At 53.6% G+C, this 21,395-nt stretch overlaps 1 protein-coding gene and 1 long non-coding RNA gene across 3 annotated transcripts; one reads left to right on the top strand and one right to left on the bottom strand.

Moving 5' to 3' along the window:
- The first annotated feature begins 1,297 nt into the window (after positions 1 to 1,297).
- Positions 1,298 to 10,254, top strand: LOC123652843. Its single transcript, XR_006742357.1, has 4 exons — positions 1,298 to 1,676; positions 7,730 to 7,867; positions 8,630 to 8,873; positions 10,145 to 10,254. It is a non-coding gene; the product is annotated as an uncharacterized LOC123652843 (long non-coding RNA).
- On the bottom strand, positions 9,422 to 20,942 carry ZNF74 (zinc finger protein 74). 2 transcript variants are annotated; one of them, XM_045585505.1, is made up of 5 exons: positions 20,309 to 20,942; positions 19,606 to 19,688; positions 13,827 to 13,953; positions 13,321 to 13,416; positions 9,422 to 11,863 (listed from the first exon to the last, which is right to left on the bottom strand). In XM_045585505.1, the coding sequence occupies exons 1-5, from the start codon at positions 20,340 to 20,342 to the stop codon at positions 10,236 to 10,238; spliced, it is 1,968 nt and encodes a 655-aa protein (XP_045441461.1). In that variant the 5' UTR covers positions 20,343 to 20,942; the 3' UTR covers positions 9,422 to 10,235. The 2 variants fall into 2 exon arrangements, with proteins under 2 accessions (XP_045441461.1, XP_036305604.1); XM_036449711.2 differs by having other exon boundaries at positions 13,321 to 13,413; positions 20,309 to 20,941.
- Positions 20,943 to 21,395: the final 453 nt, after the last annotated feature.

Genomic DNA, 21,395 nt, shown 5'->3' with positions numbered 1-21,395 from the left:
GCCGAGGGGTAGCATCTGCCTTGGTGTGGGGGCTACTGATATCAGCTGAGACAGGGTGCACCCTGATCAGCATGGTGTAGTGTGGACCAGTGGCTCTGTGTGCATCTCACGGAGACACAGAGCCTCGTGCCTCACCATCACCCATCCTCGCTCCATGCTCTGTGCAAAAGTGACCGCTGCATCTCCCCAGGAATGTGCTACCTGTGGGCAGGCAAGTAATGAGTGCTGCGCCCCTTCAAAAGTGTATGTAGCCGAAACCGGTTTGGCTCAGTGGATAGAGCATCGGCCTGCGGACTGAAGGGTCCCGGGTTCGATTCTGGTCAAGGGCATGTACTTTGGTTGCGGGCACATCCCCAGTGGGGGGTGTGCAGGAGGCAGCTGGTCTATGTTTGTCTCTCATTGATGTTTCTAGCTCTCTATCCTTCTCCCTTCCTCTCTGTAAAAAAATCAATAAAATATATATATTTTAAAAATATGTGGGGAGGGGTTTGGGGTGGGAATGGGGGGATGAGGACAATTATGTGATATCATAATCAATCAAAAAAAAAAAAAAAAGGTTGTCTGGGGCCGGTTTGGCTCAATGAATGGAGCGTTGGCCCGCAGACTGAAAGGTCCCGGGTTCAAATCTGGTCAGGGACATGTGCCTTGGTTGCGGGCACATCCCCAGTGGGAGGTGTGCGGGAGGCAGCTGATCGATGATTCTCTCTCATCGATGTTTCTAACTCTATTCCTCTCTCTTCCTCTCTGTAAAAAAATCAATAAAATATATTTAAAAAAATAAAAAGGTTGGTCTGAAGATGGCAGTGACAAATACCCTGGAAGTGTCACTGGGGGGAATTATAACACTCTCCTGCTGAACTTCCTCAGGCGATGCACTTCTCATTTCACTGCACAACTTTCAGCTGTTCCTCTCCAACGAGCACATCAGTGGGCATTTGGAAATTACTAAAAAGCCAGAAGAACACAACAATCTTTCTGTTCCCTCCTCCAAAAGTTTTCTGTTTTCTTTTTTGAAAGGAAGGTCCCCTGGTTATAAGACCAGGGACACATTGCTTTTATTTATTTTTTATTATTTTGAATGTTTATTTTTGTTGATTTCAGAGAGAGGAAGGGAGAGGGGGAGAGATAGAAACATCAATGATGAGAGAGAATCATCAATCAGCTGCCTTCTGCATGCTCCTCACTGGGGATCAAGCCTGCAACCCTGGGCAAAAGGCAGACACCAGGGGACGCAGAGGGGCCCCTCAAAGCCTCTGGGCTCCACAGGCTCCTGGTCGTGTTGGGGAGGGTGGGGGAAGCCTTTGGAAGAGACACTCGCCCAGCCCAGCCCGGGGGCGGCCGCCTGCGGAGGGAGTCAGGTGCTGCCCACCTTCTTGATGCGCTTCCCCTGCTCACCCCGGAAGTGGTTCTCCCGGAAGTCACAGAGCTGAGGGTGCGCGGGCGGACCCCGGGCCTGCAGCTCCACAGGGGCCTGGCTCAGGCTCCCCTCCACGGCCACCCGCTCACCCTGGGAGGCCTCAGCGCGTCCTGGGAGGGAATGTGGCCGCCTCGCTGGCTTTGCATGTTTAAGAGACACTCGGGCCCTGGAGCTTCTTCGCCGCCGCCATCTCTCGGGAGCCGAGGCCCGCGCCCTCGAGAGCCACATCTTCGCGGCGGAAACTGGAGCCCGGAGAGAGGTAGGTGCGGGGCCCGCAGACAGGCTGGCCGGGGGGTTGACCGCAGCCTCGGCCTCGGGGAAATAATTCTGACAAATCTGGGAGCTCATGGCGGTTGGGCAACAGGAGTTAAGGTGGATGAAAACCCGGCGTGCTGGCTGGTCTTGAAGGCGGTGACTGGATGAGACGCCAGGGGTGGTCGGAGGCTGGAAGAAGGGGGGTCCCTGGGTCTGTTCGGTCCAAACACTGTTGAGGCAGGAGACAGACCGGGACCGCCGAGGGCACTGCCAGATTTTGGTTTTGATGTTTGACCCCTAACAATAGTCAGGCCCTATTTTCCTTCCGCCCCACAAGGCACTCCCATGGCGCCCGTGAAACTTCATTGGGGGCCCAGCCCCCACTGGAGAACGGGCCCCAACCCCAGCCCAGGCTGGGCTGCAGGCCGGAGGCACCCTGGGCAGGAGCCGCGTGTGCCACCTGCTCTCTCCACCGAGCCTGTGGTGGGATTCATAAGTGGCTTTCAAACGTTCCTGTTGTGTGGGAGGTCATCAGCCTGGACAGCGGAGCTATTCATTGGGGGTGAGTCCATCACATTTTCAGGGAGTGACCACGGGGTAACCGCTGCCCACCTGGCATGGTCCAGGCTGGGACTGCCTTCTTCTGAGATCTTTTTTGAAAATATCAATATATTTTTATTGCTCTGACCAGTTTGGCTCAGTGAATAGAGTGTCGGCCTGTGTACTTGAAGGGTCCCAGGTTCGATTCCGGTCAAGGGCATGTACCTTGGTTGTGGGCACATTCCCCAGTAGGGGGTGTGCAAGAGGCAGCTGGTCGATGTTTCTCTCTCATTGATGTTTCTAACTCTCTATCCTTATCCTTCTTCCTTCCTCTCTATAAAAAATCAATAAAATATAGATTAAAAAAAAAATATATATATATATTTCGGAGAGGAAGGGAGAGGGAGAGAGCGATAGAGAGTGAGAGAGAGGATCACTGATAGGCTGCCTCCTGTATGCCCTCTTCTGCGGATCGAGCCCACACCTGAGTGTGTTTCCTGGCTCGTAGGTCGGTGCTCAACCACTAACCACACCAGCCGGGCCTGAGGTCTTTGTTCTCTCAAACGTCGGCTTGTGGTGAGTGGATTGGCTCCCCACTTCCTGGATGAGCTTGCCTGTTGCGCTGAGCTGTGTTCCACCCGCTGGTCCCTCCTGAGCCTGTTATGTATTTACTGGAGGCCCGATGCGTGAAATTCGTGCACATGTAGGCCTTTCTCTCCCCGACTGCCCGCACCGGCTTCCCTCTGGCACCGGGACCCGGGCTTCCCTCACAGCCCCGGCTTCGTCCGGAAGGTCGTCCAGAAGGACATCCGGTCTCATTAGCATAGTATGCTTCTGTTACTATAGGAGACCTGAGTCACTCTGGGGGAAGAGCACGAGATTGGGGCCCCCTTATCAGCCTAAGGGGTCAGGGAAAGGCTCTTACTCTGTGTGGGTTGGGCGTCTCAACTAGGAGTGATCCCCATTCAGCAGGGCACTCAGGAAAACTGGTTCCTGTGCCACACGGGACCCTGGGTGGTGGCTGTGTGGTGTGAAGATCAACAGTAACCAGGTGACATGTTGGTCCACACTCTTTTTAAAAAAAATATATATATTTTATTGATTTTTTTACAGAGAGGAAGGGAGAGAGATAGTTAGAAACATCAATCAGTTGCCTCCTGCACACCCCCCACTGGAGATGCGCCTGCAACCCAGGTACATGACCTTGACCAGAACGGAACTGGGACTCTATTCACTGAGCCAAACGGGCCAGGGCTCTGGTCCACACTCTTAAGAACAGATGGCTCATTGGGACCGTCCTAGGCCTAAATGCCTTTGCAGCTGCTGCCCCCACCCAGACCTCTGCTATTTCCAGGTTCTCATTCTCAGCATAAGAGAAAATGTGCAAGGTGTCTGAGGGCACCAACATTTAGGAAAATGGCCCCGAATGTTTCCCATGGGCCCTCCTAGAGGGCAGAGGGTCCACGGGCAGGAAGTGACTCAGCAGGCCTGGAATGACTCAGCAGGCCTGGGTTGCTCAAGCCCACACATTCCCAAGACCGGCCTGTTTCCAAGTTACCTCTGAGCCTCTGGACTCTTCTACCGTTTGTGTGCCTGAGGCCTCTGCAGATGGGATCTGTGTCCTTTCCTGGCAACAAACTGTAGCTGTTTCTGAGTCCTGTGATCCCAGTGAATCATCCAGCCCGAGGTGGTGTGGGGACCCTGATACACACTACACGCTGATGCGATCAGGTGACTATGGGTCACCTTTGGTGCAGCTGCAGATAAACATGCTAAAGGGAGCCTCTGCTCCCAGCCTCAGTCCTGGCCCGTAAAGCCATCTAGTGTCATAAAAGCGTAATATGCTAATTAGACCAAACATCCTTCCGGACGTCCTTTCAGACGACCTTGGCTGTGAGGGAAGCCCGGGTCCCGGGTGCCAGAGGGAAGCCAGAGCTGGAAGCCAGGGGAAGGAAGGCCTACTCTTGCACGAATTTTCTGCATCAGGGCTCTAGTCCAGTGTTTTTCAACCTTTTTTGGGCAAAGGCACACTTGTTTCATGAAAAAAATCACGAGGCACACCACCATTAGAAAATGTTAAAAAATTTAACTCTGTGCCTATATTGACTATATATAAAGTAATTCTCTTGAATAGGAATCAAATAAACACAAAGAAAGTATTTTATAATTACTTTATTATGAAATATTAAGTAAACAAAATAGTGAAAAATTATAAAATTCTCGTCTTGTCTGCACCTACGGCACACCAGGCAACATCTCGCGGCACACTAGTGTGCCGCGGAACAGCGGTTGAAAAACGCTGCTCTAGTCTATATAATAAGAGCCTAAGTGACCATTACAGTTATTATGCGCACGGACCACCAGGGGGCAGACACTCACCACTCAACGCAGGAGCTGTCCCCTAGTGGTCAGTGCGCTCCCACAGGGGGAGTGCTGCTCAGCCAGAGCTGGGCTCACAGCTGGCAAGTGCAACAGGTGTGGTAGGAGCCTCTCTCACCTCCTTAGAGCAGTGAGCCAAGTGGTAAGGGGCAGTGAGCAGGCAGGCGGTAAAGAGTGAGGGGTCCTGGACTGCGAAGGGGCGCAGGCCAGGCTAAGGAATTCCACTGCCCCCACACACACATCCCCCCCCCCCCCCCCGCACGAATTTTGTGCACGGGACTTCTAATAATAGTAATCCCCATGAGGTGTGTGTGACCTCATCCGATGGTACTGACGGACTCCCTGCAGGAAGATGCGTGCTATTGTGAGCAGGGAGAGGATGCCCCGGAGCCAACTCCAAAACCACCCCCAAAGATTGCCCCAGGGGAGGAAACCAAGCCTGAAACAGGCTTCTCTGACGTGACTCGCTTGGAAAGTCCACATGTCACTGGGAGAACTGATGCAATTAGACTATGAGAAGGGTGCTCCTGGGTTTTGTGCGGAAGTGATCTTGGTTCTGCTGAGAGGTGCACATGGGTCTGCTCTCTGTGATCCTCGGATAAGTAACCACAGGGCCGCTGGACTTAGGGAAGTGGATGTGCCGTTTCCGCTGCCCCAGCACTCACCGGAGTGATGCCCATCTTTCCTCTCGCTCCAGCAGGTGCTCAAGGCATGAAAAATAGCCAGCGTGGCTCAGTGGTTGATCCAATTCCCGGTCAGGGCACATGCCCAGGATGCGGGCTTGATCCCCAGTGTGGGGTGTGCAGAAGGCAGCCAATTAATGATTCTCATCATTGATATTTCTGTTTCTCTCTCTTCCTCTCTGAAACAAATAAGAATGTTTTCTAAAAGGTCCACCCTTGCCCAGCTGGCATGGCTCAGTGGTTGAGACTTGAACCAGGAGGTCAGAGTTCGATTCCTGGACAGGGCACAGGCCTGGGTTGCAGGCTCGATCCCCAGTGCAGGAGGCAGTCGATCAATGATTCTCTCTCATCATTGATGTTTCTCTCTCTCTCTCTCCATCTCCCTTCTTTTCTGAATCAATAAAAATGAATTTTTAAAAAATAAAAGCCCACCCTCTCTCAACCCTAACTCCTACCCCACCCAACCTCTACACACCCGAGGCCTCGCCCTCTTTCCTATTCCCCCCAAAACCTAACCCAAACCCCACCCCCAACCCTGACCCTGATCCTAACTAGCACACAGACTCTCTGACCTCCGGGCCAGGCAAAGCGCCTCCGAAGGCCCCTGTGCTGCTGGGGAAGGGAAGTGAGAGCCGCTCACAGGGTCTGTGGCTGCCTCTGGCACCTGGGGGCAAACTGGCTGCCAAGCCCCAGGATCGTGGGGGCCTGGCTGGGACAGGATGTGTGCTCTCCCTCTGCTTCTGTCAGGCATGGCTCTGGTCGGACAGGAAAGTGTCATTCTGGAGCCGTGTCAGAGGGAGTGGTGGACCCTGCACGTTACTGCTCCGAGTGGAAGCTGCTCATTGTACCGACTGCGAGAGCTAAGTACCCCTGGTTTCCATGATTCAGAGATGACAAGTCCATCCTAACCCCCATCTAGAAAGCGACAGCACCTGGTGCATCTCCTTGCTGATGCCCATGTCAGGGCATCTTCCCAGCCACCATGCCATGGTCTGGGGAAGGCTCCCACCCCACCCCCACATTTATTTTTTTATTTTTTCATTTTAAAAATATATTTTGTTGATTTTTTACAGAGAGGAAAGGAAAGGGATAGAGGGAAACATCCATGAGAGAGAAATATGAATCAGCTGCCTCCTGTTCATCCTCCACTGGGGATGTGCCCACAACCAAGGTACATGCCCTTGACCGGAATCAAACCTGGGACCCTTGAGTCTGCAGGCGACGCTCTATCCACTGAGCCAAACCAGCTAGGGCCTCACATTTATTTTTATTTACGTATTTATTTCTGTTGTTTAATCCTCACCTGAGGATTTAAACATTTTAAAAAATATATATATATTTTAAAAAAAAATTTTACCTGACCGGTTTGGCTAGGTGGCTAGAGCCTGGGCACCTCTGGGCGTTGCATCCAAGTTCCAGGCAGGAAGGAGGAAGGAACAGTATTTCTATCAGGAAAGCAAAGGCATTTTCTAATCTCTGGCGGACCTCCACTGGAGCCTCATGGGACAGAACTGGGCCGTGACCACCCCAGCCACAACTGAGTCTTAGACCCAGAATGTTCTGAGATGGACACACAGCTACCTCCGATGACCACTGTCCCCAGCACAGTGATGATCTGGAAGTGCTGGCCAATGTGGGTGATTTTTTTTTTCTTAAAGTTTTTTTAATTGATTTGAGAGAAACAGCATTTGTTGTTCCACTTTTTTATGCATTTACTGTTCAATTCTTTTAAAAAAATATATATATTTTATTGATTTTTTTACAGAAAGGGAGAGGAATAGAGAGCTAGAAACATTGATGAGGGCTGCCTCTTGCACGCCCTCTACTGGAGATGTGCCCGCAACCAATGTACATGCTTTTGACCAGAATCGAACCCAGGACCCTTCAGTCCGCAGGCTGACGCTCTATCCACTGAGCCAAACCGGTTTCGGCTACTGTTCAATTCTTGATTGTGCCCTGACCAGGGATGGAACCCACACCTTGGTGTATTGGGCTGACGCTCTAACCAACTGAGCCACCAGCCACAGCCCAATGCGGGCTTAACAAAGAAATGAAATGAAAGGCTACTATATGGAAAGGAGAGGCAAGCTTTTTATTTCCAACTGCTATGACTGTTTACCTAGAAAACCCTATACACTGAGGAGCTGTGAGAGACCTTAGAATAACTCAGTAAAGTTGTTAGATATAAAAATAAATATACAAGAAGATATACATAATCAATAGTGGTCCCATATATATAACAAAACCACCTAATTTACAAACTCCACAAAATCAGAATGAACTTAAGAATAAATGTGAGAACACTGATGTACAAAAATGTAGAATGTTTCTGACGGTTACAGGTAGATTGGAGTGACATCATCTACCACATTCTTTTATGTGAAGACAGGATTACATGGAACTTAGTTTTTCACAAACCAGTCAATTCTAACCAAAACCCCAATGACACCTGCAGGGGAAGGAAGAAGGGACGTGCCGAGAAGGTCGTACCTGGCTCCTCGGAAGAACCGATAAAACCTTCACAAGCCGCTGAGGACGTGGGTGTCGAGTGAAGTATGGAGCTACAGGGAAAGGAGAGACGGGCCTGTGGACGGTGAGGAATGCAACTCAACAATGCAGGGACCTTCAGTTTTATCTCCCAAATAGAGGGTTTAAGAGAGAAATATAAAATATCCAACCAAAAACAGAGTTACGAGAGGGGCTTTCTAAGAGCCAAAGAGAAACAGAGGAAAAAATCTAACAGACCTTATTACACAGAATTTTAAAATCTCGTACGTAAAAAAATACAGTACGATAGAGAATGTATGTGCTAAGATATATATGTGTATAAATTTATATGTATATATGTACATATTAAAAAACAAAGACTGGAATAGTGGACAAAAGATAGGAATAGATAATTCATAGGAAAGGGGGAAAACGTAGGAAAAAAATGAATAACACTGTGGTGTATCAAAACGCCAAACAGCTGAAACCGGTTTTGCTCAGTGGATAGAGCGTCAGCCCTGCAGACTGAAAGGTCCCAGGTTCGATTCCGGTCAAGTACCTTGGTTGCAGGCACATCCCAGTGGGGGTGTGTAGGAGGCAGTTGATTGATGTTTCTAACTCTCTATTCCTCTCTTCCTCTCTGTAGAAAATCAATTATATATATATATAAACAAACAAAAAACCCCGCCAAATGTGACAAGTGAGGAGATCGTGGGCTCGCTGTGGTGCCCACATACTGAACAGCGGGCACTTCAGGCGCACAGCAGACACAGGGCCCAGGGCCCGTGGAGATGGTTTCGTTTCTTTTAAAAAGAAAAATCAGGATGATGATCGTGACTCAGGCCAGACTGTGTGTGTGTTTTCCCAGCGCAGAGGTGATGCAGACCGTCTCCTGCGGGTCCCGGGGGAGGGGCCGGTGCCGCCAGGTGCCGCGGGGCCGCACGGTGCAGGCCGGCTCACTGACACCCGGAGGAAGGCGATGGCCCAGGGCCCGGGCTCAGGGCTGTTGCCGCGTCTGAACAAAGACGTCCGGGCGCCCACTCTGGACGGTGCCTGTGGCCAGACGCCGTGCAAGGACGTCCCCACCTGGCGGCGCTGCTGCCGGCTCCTCGGTAAGGAGACAGGATCACTCCGCACACACACAGCCAAAAACTTACCGAGATGATTGCTTACGCCGGTGGTCGGCAACCTCATTCCTCCACAGAGCCAAATAGCAACAATACAACGATTGAAATTTGAGAGCCAAATTTTTTAAACTTCTAACACCACTTCTTCAACATAGACTCGCCCAGGCCGAGGTATTTTGTGGAAGAGCCACACTCAAGGGGCCAAAGAGCCGCATTTGGCTCGCGAGCCGTGGTTTGCCGACTACTGCCTTAAGTTATTCGTTTCCTTTTTCACAAATATTGCACTTCTAGAAATCTATGAAAGTGCTAAAGTATAACCCAAAAATGCTCCATGAAGAATGATTTATAATAGTGAGAAAAACATGATCTCAACAGCCAACAGAATACTCTACTTCCCCTTAGAATGAGGACTCCACAGACAGCGCAGTGGCTTGGGAAAAACTTCATGCAGTTAAGTGGGGAAAGAAGATTAAAATGACAGATCCACTGTTTAAAGGGATGTAAAAATGCAATATGAAGACAGAAATAATGTATCAAAGTGCGAAAGGCAGCTTTATTAAGAATTATGGGTTTTCTCTCATTTATTCCACATTCTCTGAAATGTGGTTATCTTGCCTCCGTAATTTAGAAAGTCTAAGAAAAAGCATTTCATAAACTATAGTGCTCTATACAAAAGTCAGGTATTACCACTGAGAAGGCATCTTGAACTTGCTTAGACTGAGGAGGAAGAACGTTAATTCCAGGTGAACCGTGTCCTCCTGTCCCTGCAGGGAGCACGGAGATGGTCTGGGGCGGGCTCCTCCCTCAGGGCTGCACGGACGAGCTGGGCTCCATGGTGAGGGGAGGCCCCGCAGGCAGCCCCAGCCTCGGGGAAGGTGCACTTCTAGGCACATCCTCACCCACCCTCCCGGACACAGCGGCACCGCCTGTGCTCCGCTGCCAGCACGGCTCGGCGGCCGGGGTGAGGCCGCACGTCCGATGGTGACTGTGCAGCTGGGACAGGGGTGCGGCCTCAGGCAGCGGACTTGGCGGTGGAGCCCCTCAGGAGGTGAGTCCAGCAAATCCGCTTTTCCCCAAACTCCCGCCTCTGAGATCATTCTCGCCACCAATACCATAAGGTTTGCTTGGAGGCAAAACTGTTCATAATTCTGGTTTTAAAAAAGTCTTCATATTATTCTAAATATTATAGTTCACAGATGAAATTCTTGCTCTACGTCATGCCAGGAGGACATGATTGACAGACCTTTTATCTGCAGGAAAGATGGACCCCTGGCCAGGTGGACACCCATCAGCGGAGACCCCGGGACATCAACGCCCGGGGGAGCTGCCGGACGACAACCAGCCGTGCTAATCTCCGGGTTTGCTGCCCAGCGGGAGGCTCCTGCCGGCCGAGGGCTGCACCACACGCAGCAGCTCGGCCACGGCCAGCGGGTTTACGGGGTCCGAGCCGCTCACGCCCACACCGTAGGTGCCCAGCAGACGCTGGTCGAACGGGCCGGCAAAGGGCTGCTCTGCGCGGTGCGCCCGCTGGTGCGCGGCCAGGTGGCTGCTCCAGCCGAACGCCTGGCCGCACTCGGCGCACTTGAACTCCGGCCTGTCCGCGGCGTGCGTCTTCTGGTGCTTGACGAGGCAGTGGTTCTGGCTGAAGGCCCGGCCGCACTGGCCGCACTTGTAGGGCTTCTCCCCGGTGTGCACGCGCTGGTGCACGATGAGGGACGACTGGCAGCTGAAGGCCTTCCAGCAGCGGCTGCAGTCGAAGGGCTTCTCGCCCGTGTGCACGCGCCGGTGCACGATGAGGTAGGAGTGGGAGCCGAAGGCCTTGCCGCACTCGTTGCACTTGAAGGGCCTCTCGCCGCTGTGCACGCGCTGGTGCACCGCCAGGTACGAGTGGCAGATGAAGGCCTTGCCGCAGTCGCCGCACTTGAAGGGCTTCTCGCCCGTGTGGACGCGCTGGTGCAGCGCGAGGCGCGAGCGGCAGTTGAAGGCCTTGGCGCAGTCGCCGCACTTGAAGGGCCTGTCGCCGCTGTGGGTCCTCTCGTGCACCGTCAGGGACGAGTGGCAGGCGAAGGCCCTGCCGCAGGCGCCGCACTTGTAGGGCTTCTCGCCCGTGTGGATGCGGAGGTGGCGGGTGAGGTGCGTCCGCTGGTTGAAGGCCTTGCCGCACTCGCCGCAGCGGTAGGGCTTCTCGCCCGTGTGCACGCGGCGGTGCATGCTGAGCAGCGAGCTGCAGCTGAAGGCCTTGTCGCAGCCCGGGCACTGGTAGGGCCGCTCGCCCGTGTGCGTGCGCAGGTGCACGTTCAGCGACGAGTGGCAGCTGAAGGCCTTGCCGCACTCGCCGCAGAGGAAGGGCTTCTCGCCGGTGTGGATGCGCTGGTGCTCGGCCAGGTTGGTCCTCCAGGTGAAGGCCTTGCCGCACTCGCCGCAGCGGTAGGCCTTCTCCCGGCCGTGCCAGCGCTGGTGCAGGGCGAGGGCGGAGCGCTGGCCGAAGGCCTTGCCGCACTGGCCGCACGCGAAGAGGCCCTCCCCGGGCCCAGGGGGCCTGCGGGCGGGGGGCGGCCCGTGCTCGCTGGCCGCGCAGCCCCCTCTCCCCGGGCTGGGGGGCGGCCCCTGGTGCCGGGGGGCAGCCTCAGGGGGCCGGCACTTCTCGAGGTGCCCGTGAGGAGTTCTGAGAGTTCCCGTGCTCTGCTGGGCGGGGAGAGGGCACCGGAGGGGCAGTGCCCCCGCAGACGCCTCGTGTCCACACCGGCGCTCCTCCGCGGAGACCTCCCCGCCGCCAGGGGGCGCGCTCCTCTGGAGCACAGCCTCCCCTCCGGACAGAGCAGCCCCCGGGCCCCCCCAGGCCCCGCCAGCACCTGGGCCGCGGCCGTGGAGACAGGGCCTCACCGGCCCCTCCACCGCCGACTCCGGTGCCGTCTCTGCCCCGTGGATACCCTGCTGCTGACACGGCGCCTTCACCTCCGGCCGGGGCTCCCGCTCTGTGAGAAGCGGAAACGGAAGGAAATGCAGTTTTCTGTGAGCGGGCGAGGCGTGGGCAGCACTCAGACCTGAGGTCTGGCCTGCAGGTGCAGGTGAGCATGGAAAAGCGGGCAGAGGCCTGCAGAGGGCGCTCAGGAGCAGAGGCGGGAGGGGCACATGCGGGGTGACACAGGCAAGCAAGCTGGTAAGGACAGAGAAAGACGGGGGAAGGAGCCCCCGCAGGGAATTCCAAAAGGAGCCGGGGGTCAAGGGTCATGGATGAGATTCACTTTTTTAAAAATATATTTTTTTGTTGATTTCAGAGAGGAAGGGAGAGGGAGAGAGAGAGAAACATCAATGATGAGAATCATTGGTCGGCTGCCTCCTGTACACCCCCCAAAACCCGGGCATGTGCCCTGGACCGGAATCGAACTGGGGACCCTTTAGTCCACAGGCTGATGCTCCTGCCACTGAGCAAACCAGCTAGAGCTATGATTCACTTGTTGAAACATCTACTGAGAGACTGTTGTGTGTCAGAACTAGGTCAGTGCTGGCTGGGATAAACGCAAGTCCAAAAACCATAAATTTAACCCTTTGCACTCCGAACCATTCTGGACATTGGCTACCAGCTACTCGACGCTAACGGCGGAAACGTGCGTTGAATTAACTCAATTCCCCGTAATCACTAATAAACTGTAATGTCCCCTGAGAGGGGACATCCGAGTGATATGCTAGAATTCCGATGTCCCCTGAGAGGGGACAGCGGAGTGCAAAGGGTTAAAATGTCCCGTCCAGGCTGGTTAGAGTCTCATCCCAGCATGCCAAGGCTGTGGGTTTGACCTCTCGTCCGGCACATACAAGAAGCAACCAATGAAGGCATCAGTAAGTGGAACCACAGCCCGGCTGGTGTGGCTCAGTGGTTGAGTGTTGACCTATGAACCAGGAGGTCCTGGTTCGATTCCTGGTCAGGGCACATGCCCAGGTTGCGGGCTCAGTCCCCAGTAGGGGGCGTACAGGAGGCAGCCGATCAATAATTTCTCTCATCATTTATGTTTCCATCTCTCTCCCTCTCTGAAATCAATAAAAATATATATATTAAAAAAATTAGTGGAACAATGAATTGATGTTTTTCTCTCAAGTTAATAAATTAAGAAAAGAGACTTACTTTATACCCTATAAAAAATTTAAATGTCCCTTGTTCCAGAGAGGAAAAAGAACTCCCCCACCCCTCCCTCTCTGAAATCAATAAAAACGTTTTTAAAAAAATTACTACTGTCTCCTGCCAACATGAGGCAGATGTCTTTGCCTGTTTTCTTGCTATGTTCCCAGCACCGTGTCTGGGAAGGGAGGAGGGAGGGGTCTAGAAGGGGCCTGAGCAGGTGCAGATGGCGCTGGGGCTGTGATGGAGGGCCACATGGGGTGGCAGGCGGGGTGCTGGGGCGGGGGCTCCGCATCCTCCCCTCGCAGCCCCTCTCACCTGGACGAGCCCCCGCCAGGGCTCCGGGCACCTGCCACGGCTCCTCGCCTCGTTCCAGATGGCAGATCACGGCTGGCTTACGGACCGGAGGCCCTGTTCGTGGGGGGAGGCGGCAGGGCTGCGCTGAGCTCCCTCTCCAGAACCCGCGATGGGCAGGAGAGGCCCGGGACAGCACGAGCTGGCACTGAGGTGTGTGCCGTCCCCGAGGATGGGGCCCCGGACGGGAACCCAAATGAGGCATGCATTCTGAGGAGCCCAGGGTCTCCCGCCCCCCTCCCCATCTCCCTGGAAGGCTCCAGGGCAGGTCGGGCTTCCAGGACACTCTCCTCCCTCTCCCTTTCCTCTCCCTCTGGCTCGCCTTGTGTCAGCCACACCTCCAGGCAAGGATGCCAGCAGCACCACAGAGACCACACCCCCTCACCAGGCTGGTGCTGGGGGGACTCGGTCACACCTGTGACGTGGCTCAATGCCCCGACCACTGCCTCGGAGCCTCGGGAGCCTCTTACCCAGGGCCAGAAGGTTCTGGTAGTTCTCCAGCATCACGTCCCGGTACAGGGCCCGCTGGGGCGAGTCCAGCTGGCCCCACTCCTCCTGGGTGAAGTCCACGGCCACATCCTTGAAAGTCACCGATTCCTGGGATGACACATTCTCAGTCACTGGGGAGAGTGACTCCCATGGGGTTCACGCTTCCGAGGGAGTCGGGGTTAACCTCGGTGACCTGCTCCCAACGTGGAAGGCTGTGCTCAGACGTCGTCTGTCATACAGCCCAGTACACACCACGGCTGGGCCAGGAATCGCCATCTGGCCTGGCTTTCTGGACCCGAAGGGCCCAGCTAACTGGGCAGCCCCTGTGCCTGCCACGCTGGACAGAAAGCTGCTGTGAAGTTCTGGGTAAGAATGTCAACCTTAGAGAACCGGAGAGAAAAACACAAAGAACCCAGAAACCCTGTGCAAATCTCACCGCCGCCAAAGGCCCGGACCCTCAGGAAGCAAACCCTGAGCTTACCAGCAAGTTCCAAGCCTGAGACCAAAGGGGCCATTCCACGTCCTTCCTGCCTGCCCCTCCCTCCTTCCTACTGAGCTCTGCTCCCTGCCCTCCCAGGCTGACTCCTGCCTGTCCCTCCTCCAGAGCCGCCATGAATGCAGGGGTCCCCCCCCCCCCACGTGGTCACTCCGGTTCCCAGGGTCACAAATGCCCCTAACGACTCTACGGCACTCATGCCCTCAAATCCTCGGCTCTCCTACCACCGGGCTCCTCACCCCTGAGCCTCCGGGCTGTGGCCCTAACAGTCTCCACGCTCACGCCCCACCTACCCCCCCACCCCCCACCCCGACAATAAGCTCTCCAGGCCTCCAGAGCTCTGCCCTCAGCAGCAGGTTGGGAAAAAGCAGCCGCTGACTAACTGCTCTTTTTCAAGATGCTGTTGCCAAGGCCGCCTGGCTTGGCTGCAGCTGGGATGTAGTCACGTTCAATGTAAGAGCGAAGAATAAGCCAAGGAGGGAAGTCTGGTTCCCACTTAAGCCTGTGCTGGGGAGTGTCTGGTGTGGGGCCACCAGACTCCTCGAGAAGCTCTGACCCACATCAGCACCCAAAGCCAGGAGAGGGGCGCCGACCGTCAGCCTTGAGAAGAGGCCTCACACCTACCAGGTGCTTACCAGGTGGTCAGCAAAAGTGGGGACCCCCTCTGGGATCACAGGAGTTTGGCCTTTAGTTCTAAAAGGGGCTTATATACCCCTAACCGGTTTGGCTCAGTGGACAGAGCGTAGGCCTGCGGACTGAAAGGTCCCAGGTTCGATTCTAGTCAAGGGCATGTACCTTGGTTGCGGACACATCCCCAGTAAGGGGTGTGCAGGAGGCAGCTGATCGATGATTCTTTTTCATCAATGTTTCTAACTCTATCCCTCTCTCTTCCTCTCTGTAAAAAATCAATAAAAATATATATATTTTTAAAAATGACACTATAAAATACAGAACCACCATCACTCAGAACTGCCTGAGAGCTGGCTGAGTGGAGGGCCTACAGCCAGAGAAGGAAAGCAGCAGCACACAGACTGGTGGGCAGGCTGAGGCCAGAATGAGCTGGAACGGCACCACGTGTGGTGTTTTAATCAGGAGGGAGGTGGGATCTTCGGAGGCCGCCCGTGAGGAGCAAGGGGGCCCAGACCCCCAGGCCAGGGGCCCAGCTGGGAAGAGAACCCCTGTAACTTCGGGCAGTAAAAGCCAGCAGGGATATGCCTGAGTGACATGAGGCTGCTACAATCCCAGGTGTCCCTCTTAAAGGGACAGCACACAAACTTACCCAGCCCCGCTTCTTCCGAGCTCCAGCACCGGGACCCGGATACATACAGGGAGGAACTGGACTGTCTGGCATCAGGGCAGGGACTCAGGGGTGGCTCTCACCCAGATGGGGGTGCTCACAGGGGTCATTGTTCCTGTGCTGGGACCTCCCTGTCCCAGGGCTGACCGGCAGCCACATCTGAGTCTCAACCAGCCTGGAGCACAGGGTTTGCTCCGCCCTGGGAATTCCTGAATCCTGCCCCATCCAATGTGCAGCCCCACCCAGGGCTGTCTGCAGCAGCTTTTCCATAAGAGTGGCCTGTCCTGGCTCAGGCTTCAGATTTTGCTAAAATCTCTCAAACAAGCTGCAGCTGGTGACAGCATGCCCCAAACCCATTAATAAAAGGCCCATGACCAGACTAGCACCAGCCTGCCTTGCTTCATAGCAGCTCTCCCACTGTCTTTGCAGCTGGTCCTCCAGCCAATTGGCCTGGAGGTCAACTCCTCCCAGAGACACCAACAGCAATCAAGGCTCAACTATAACACAGTGCACACAGCCCACACAGGGACACACCTAGAGTGCCCAGCTCAGGAGATGAGAGGCTGAGCCAAAAAGCTAAAGGAGTTCATCACCACCAAACCAGTATTATAGGAAATGCTGAAGGGTATTATTGAAGGAGAGAAGAGGAGGAGGAGATAGAGGAGGAAGAGGGATAAAAAATATGAACAATAAAGTGGAACAAACATCTATCAACAATCTAATCTAAAAATCAAAATAAACAAGAAATCTAATGAACAAAATAAATTGGTGAATAAAACGGAATCAGAGGCATGGAATCATGGAACAGATTGACGAAACTCAGAGAGAAGGGGAGTGGAAAGAGATTAGCCAAAGATTTTATCTATGGACACAGTAAGGGGTGAAGGCCTGGGGTGGGGTGGGAACTGGGTAGAAGGGGGAGGGGGAGTGTGAGTGTGAGTGTGAGTGTGTGTGTGTGTGTCTCGGGGGAGGACACCTGTAACACTACAGCAATAAAGATTAAAAGAAAGAAATCAAAATAGCTTTTTTCCCCAAAGATGGCTTTTTAAAAAATGTTAGATTTTTTTTAAAAAAAAGTTTTTATTGATTTTAGAGCGACAGGAAGACAGATGGAAAGAGAGATGGAAACATAGATGTGAGAGAAACATGGATCGGCTGCTTCCTGCATGCCCCTATTGGGGCAAGAGCTCACAACCCCAGGCATGAGCCCTGACTGGGAATTGAACTGTCAACCTCTTGGTTCATGGATTGACACTCAATCATTGAGCCACACCAGCCAGACAAAAAATAGATTTTTTTGTGTGTGTGTTTTTTTTTTAAATATATTTTATTGATTTTGTACAGAGAGGAAGGGAGAGAGATAGAGAGTTAGAAACATCGATGAGAGTCATCAATCAGCTGCCTCTTGCACACCCCCTACTGGGGATATGCCTGCAACCAAGGTACATGCCCTTGACCGGAATCGAACCCGGGACCCTTCAGTCCCCAAGCCAACGCTCTATCCATTGAGCCAAACCGGTCTTGGCTGTGTGTTTTTTTAAAATATATTTTATTGATTTTTTTACAGAGAGGATGGGAGAGGAATAGAGAGTTAGAAACATCGATGAGAGAGAAACACTGATCAGCTGCCTCCCGCACACCTCTCACTGGGGATGTGCCCACAACCAAGGTACATGCCCCCGACCGGAATCAAACTGGGAACCTTTCAGTCCGCAGGCCGACACTCCATCCACTGAGCCAAACCAGTGAGGGCCAAAAAATAGGTTTTTGAAAAAATCATTAACACTGATAATTATATATATATTTACTATCTGACGGAAATGTTCTATGTCAGATGTGGTGCTGGTTACACAACTGTATATACTTGCCCAAACTCATCAAATCCTCCACTTAAAATTGATGAACTTATTGTATATAAATTATAGCTCGATAAACCTGATGCAAAAAATCCCACTGTGGGTGTGAGGACAGACGCCGAGAACACATCCATCACTGAGGCCCGGGAGGCTGAAGCACAATGGTGGTGACATCAGCAGAGGAAGGAGAAAACGGGCAGAAACACAGCTCCAGCGACCTCAGAATGTAGTGCTGCCCTAACTGGTTTGGCTCAGGATAGAGCAGCAGCCTCGGGATTCAAAGAGTCCCAGGTTCGATTCCGGTCAGGGGCACGTACCTTGGTTGCGGGCACATCCCTGGTAGGGAGTGTGGAGGCAGCTGATCGATGTTTCTCTTTCTCTCATTGATGTTTCTAACTCTATCTCTCTCCCTTCCTCTCTGTACAAAATCAATAAAATATATATAAAATTTTGGTTTCCTTAAAAAAAAAAAAATCCCCTTTATTGATTTTTGAGAGGAAAAGAGAGGGCTAGATAGAAACATCAATGAGAGAGAAACATCATCAGTTCATTACCTCCAGTACACACCCCTAATGGGCCTGAGCCTACAACCCAGGCATGTGCCCTGACCGGAAACTGAACCAGTGACCTCTTGGTACATGGGTTAACGCTTAGCCACAGAGCCACATCAGCCTGGCGTCTCCTAAGGATATTCTTTTACACAATCACCGTGCCATCATCACACCCCGAAAATTTAATGTTGATACAATATGACCTACGATACAATCCATTTTCAAATTTCCTCAACTGTCCCAAACTGCCTTTGACAGAATTTTTGGATCTGTGAGGCATTGAGAATCATGTATTGCCTTTGATTGTCATGTCTCCTGAGTATTTTACTGAATTACAGAACATTCTAGCACATTACAGAAGCTGGGCACATATCACAGTTTGACAGCTATTTCTTTTTTTTTTCTTTTTTAACATATATATTTCAGAGAGGAAGGAAGAGGAAGAGAGAGATAGAAACATCAATGATGAGAGAGAATCATCGATTGGCTGCCTCCTGCATGCCCCACACTGGGAATTGAGCCCGCAACCCGGGTATGTGCCCTTGACCAGAATCGAACCCAGGACCCCTCAGTCCATCCACTGAGCAAAACCGGCCAGGGCTGATAGCTATTCCTTGCTGTCTGTAATCTTTCAAGTGGGGTTAACAGAACCACAAAATCCTAAAAAAGTCAATCCTCTAGCCTTTTCACTCCCCCAAACTCTCTTTATCAACTGTATCCTTCTAAACACTATGATGGGTAGGGGTAGTGTAGGTGGTAGAACAAAACCCTAGGCCCCAAAAGAAAGACTCGGGTCCTGCTTAGCTGCGGAAGTGGCCCCAGAGCCAACTCCGTGCCGAGCCCCCAGATCCTCTGAAACCGCACGTTTTACCCGAAGGCCCCCTATCAAGGGCCCAGTGTAGAGGAGACGCACACAGGGACAGACCCCTCATCATCACTCTTACCCCACCACTGCCACACAGCCCTTCCTTCAGCTGTCCCACACCGATTTCACACCAGCAAACCCCCCCAAACAGGTCCCACCATCACCGACCCCGCCTGGGTCTTCACGTGGAGATGAGCCAAGTGATCTCGTGTGACCTACTTGCTGGAGCTCTGCTAAAACCACTCAGGTCCTGGGCACTGACCCACCCACTGGACTGGATTGGGCTGGAAGGGACACTCATCTTGAGGGCACCCCTGGGGCATCACCCAGAACTGTTCCCAAGCCCAGAGCTTCCTGAAGGAAGCTGCCAACCCTCTTCATAAAGAACAAGATGTAAAAAAAAAAAAAAAAAAAAAAAAAAAAAAGACTACCAGCCTTAGTTACTTTGGCTCAATGGGTAGATTGTGGGCCTGCGGACTGAAGGGTCCGGCTCAAGGGCACATGCCTGGGTTGTGGGCTCAATCCCCAGTGTGGGGCATGCAGGAGGCAGCAATCAATGCTTCTCATCATTGTTTCTCTCTCTCTCTCGCTCTCTTCCTCTCTGAGATCAATAAAAACATATTTAAACAAACAAACAAACAAACAAAAAACAACAACACAAGAATGTTCAGAAGTAAGAAAAGACGGCCACTCACCTCGGAGCTGGTTTCCAGGGGACCCTCACCCCATTTATCCTCTGGATTATCTTTCAGAAGAGCAAGGTCCCGCGAGGACAGAGCTGGGGAGGAGAAATGAGCAACGGGCTGTTCAGCCACAGCCCCCAAGTGCACTGAGTGAGCTAAAAACCACTCACACCTGGCACCAGGGCAATCAGAGGAGCCAGGACCCACCCCCGCAGGTGGGGTGGGGATGGAGCCCCAGTATGCGGCGCAATCTGACAGCATCAGGGGTTAATCCTGCCACTCAGTGTCAGACGCTCCCATTAAGAAAGAAAACATTGCCAAGACCGGTTTGGCTCAGTGGATAGAGTGGTTCCAGAATCGAACCTGAAAGGTCTCAGGTTCGATTCTGGTCAAGGACATGTACCTTGGTTGCGGGCACATCCCCCCGGGGGGGGGGGGGGCCTGCAGGAGGCAGCTGATCGATGTCTCTCTCTCATGGGTGTTTCTCTCTATCTTTCTCCCTTCCTCTCTGTAAAAAATCAATAAAATATTAAGAAGGAAAACATTGCCATTTTCTCCCAGTCATCAGCACGCTCCGGACAGTGGGAACAAATGGCTGGGCACGGTAGAGGCAGCAGCCCGACTTTGCTGGTGCTCCGGGAAACCGGCCTGGCCTCTCTGTCAGTCTCCTCAGCAGCAAACCCACAGACCCACTGCCTCCAAGAGCCGCCTGTACCTGTCTCCGGGGGCTTCGGGGCAGGGGTCTCCATAGCGGCCCTTGGTAGCGTCCCCCGGACGCGTGGGCAGCTCTGCAGCCACCTGGGCCCCAGGCCAGGCCCAGGGGAGCGGGTCCTGCTCCGGGGGCTCAGGGACAGCGGCCTGGAAGGGGCCTCGGGGGGCCGCGCACGCACTCCCGGCCGCACGGTCACACGGTCACACAGGTCGCGGCCTGGCCAGCTTAGCGGGGGCCCCGCAGCACGGGCTGCGCTCACTCCCCATCGCCGCGCCTCGCTCCTCCTGGGGCTCGGCCACCCGGAGACAGTGGGCGCGGAGCGGGCCGGCAGACGGACCCCGGGGCAGATGGACAGTCAGACCGGCAGACGGACGGACACGGGAGAGCGCCAACCTGCCGCCCACAAAAGGACAACGACCACCACAAAGGAGCAGCCCGGCGTCCGCCGTGGGCGAGTGCGCCTGCGCGGACCGGACGCGAACTACAGTTCCCCGGATCCGCTGTACCACGGAGACAGCGCACTCCATTTCCCAGAGGGCCTCGGGACACCAGAGGATAGCCCTGACGTCCGGACTCCCTGCGAGTGTGTAGCATGGCCTTCTGGGAAATGTAGTTCTGGGGCATTAAACCATGCGCCCTGGCCCCGCCCCACTCACCGCCCTCCATTGCTGTGGTGTTCACCTGGGCAACGGGCATATCTGCAACCACCTGGGCCCCAGGCCAGACGCAGAGGGACGGGTCCTGCAGGGAAGGCCCCCAGGGTCCCACAGAGCCTCGCACCCCTGACTGTGCTCACATCTCACCACCACGCCCCACGCAACCCGTCACACACTCTGAAGTATGGTAGCAACCACACTTAGGTAAAAACAGCTGTTTGAATTTTAACCCTGCTATTCTAGAAGGCTTCTGCACTCACTTTTTTATTTTTTTTAAGATATATTTTATCGATTTTTTTACAGAGAGGAAGGGAGAAGGATAGAGAGTTAGAAACATCTATGAGAGAGAAACATCCACCGGCTGCCTCCTGCAACCCCCCCCCCCACCACCACCACTGGGGATGTGCCCGCAGCCAATGTACATGCCCCCGACC

The sequence above is a fragment of the Pipistrellus kuhlii genome, unplaced genomic scaffold (genome assembly GCF_014108245.1).
Source record: "Pipistrellus kuhlii isolate mPipKuh1 unplaced genomic scaffold, mPipKuh1.p scaffold_m20_p_20, whole genome shotgun sequence".
Lineage (NCBI taxonomy): Eukaryota > Metazoa > Chordata > Mammalia > Chiroptera > Vespertilionidae > Pipistrellus > Pipistrellus kuhlii.
This window is presented reverse-complemented; position numbering and strand designations above follow the sequence as displayed.

Excerpts from the sequence above, each read along its gene's own strand:
- ZNF74 (XM_045585505.1), bottom strand. The coding sequence starts at position 20,342 with ATGGAGACCCCTGCCCCGAAGCCCCCGGAGACAG. Across the intron at positions 13,954-19,605 it reads CCCTGGAAACCAGCTCCGAG|GAATCGGTGACTTTCAAGGA; the intron begins GTGAGTGGCCGT and ends GTGTCATCCCAG. Across the intron at positions 11,864-13,320 it reads CCTGGCGGGGGCTCGTCCAG|AGCGGGAGCCCCGGCCGGAG; the intron begins GTGAGAGGGGCT and ends CGCTTCTCACAG.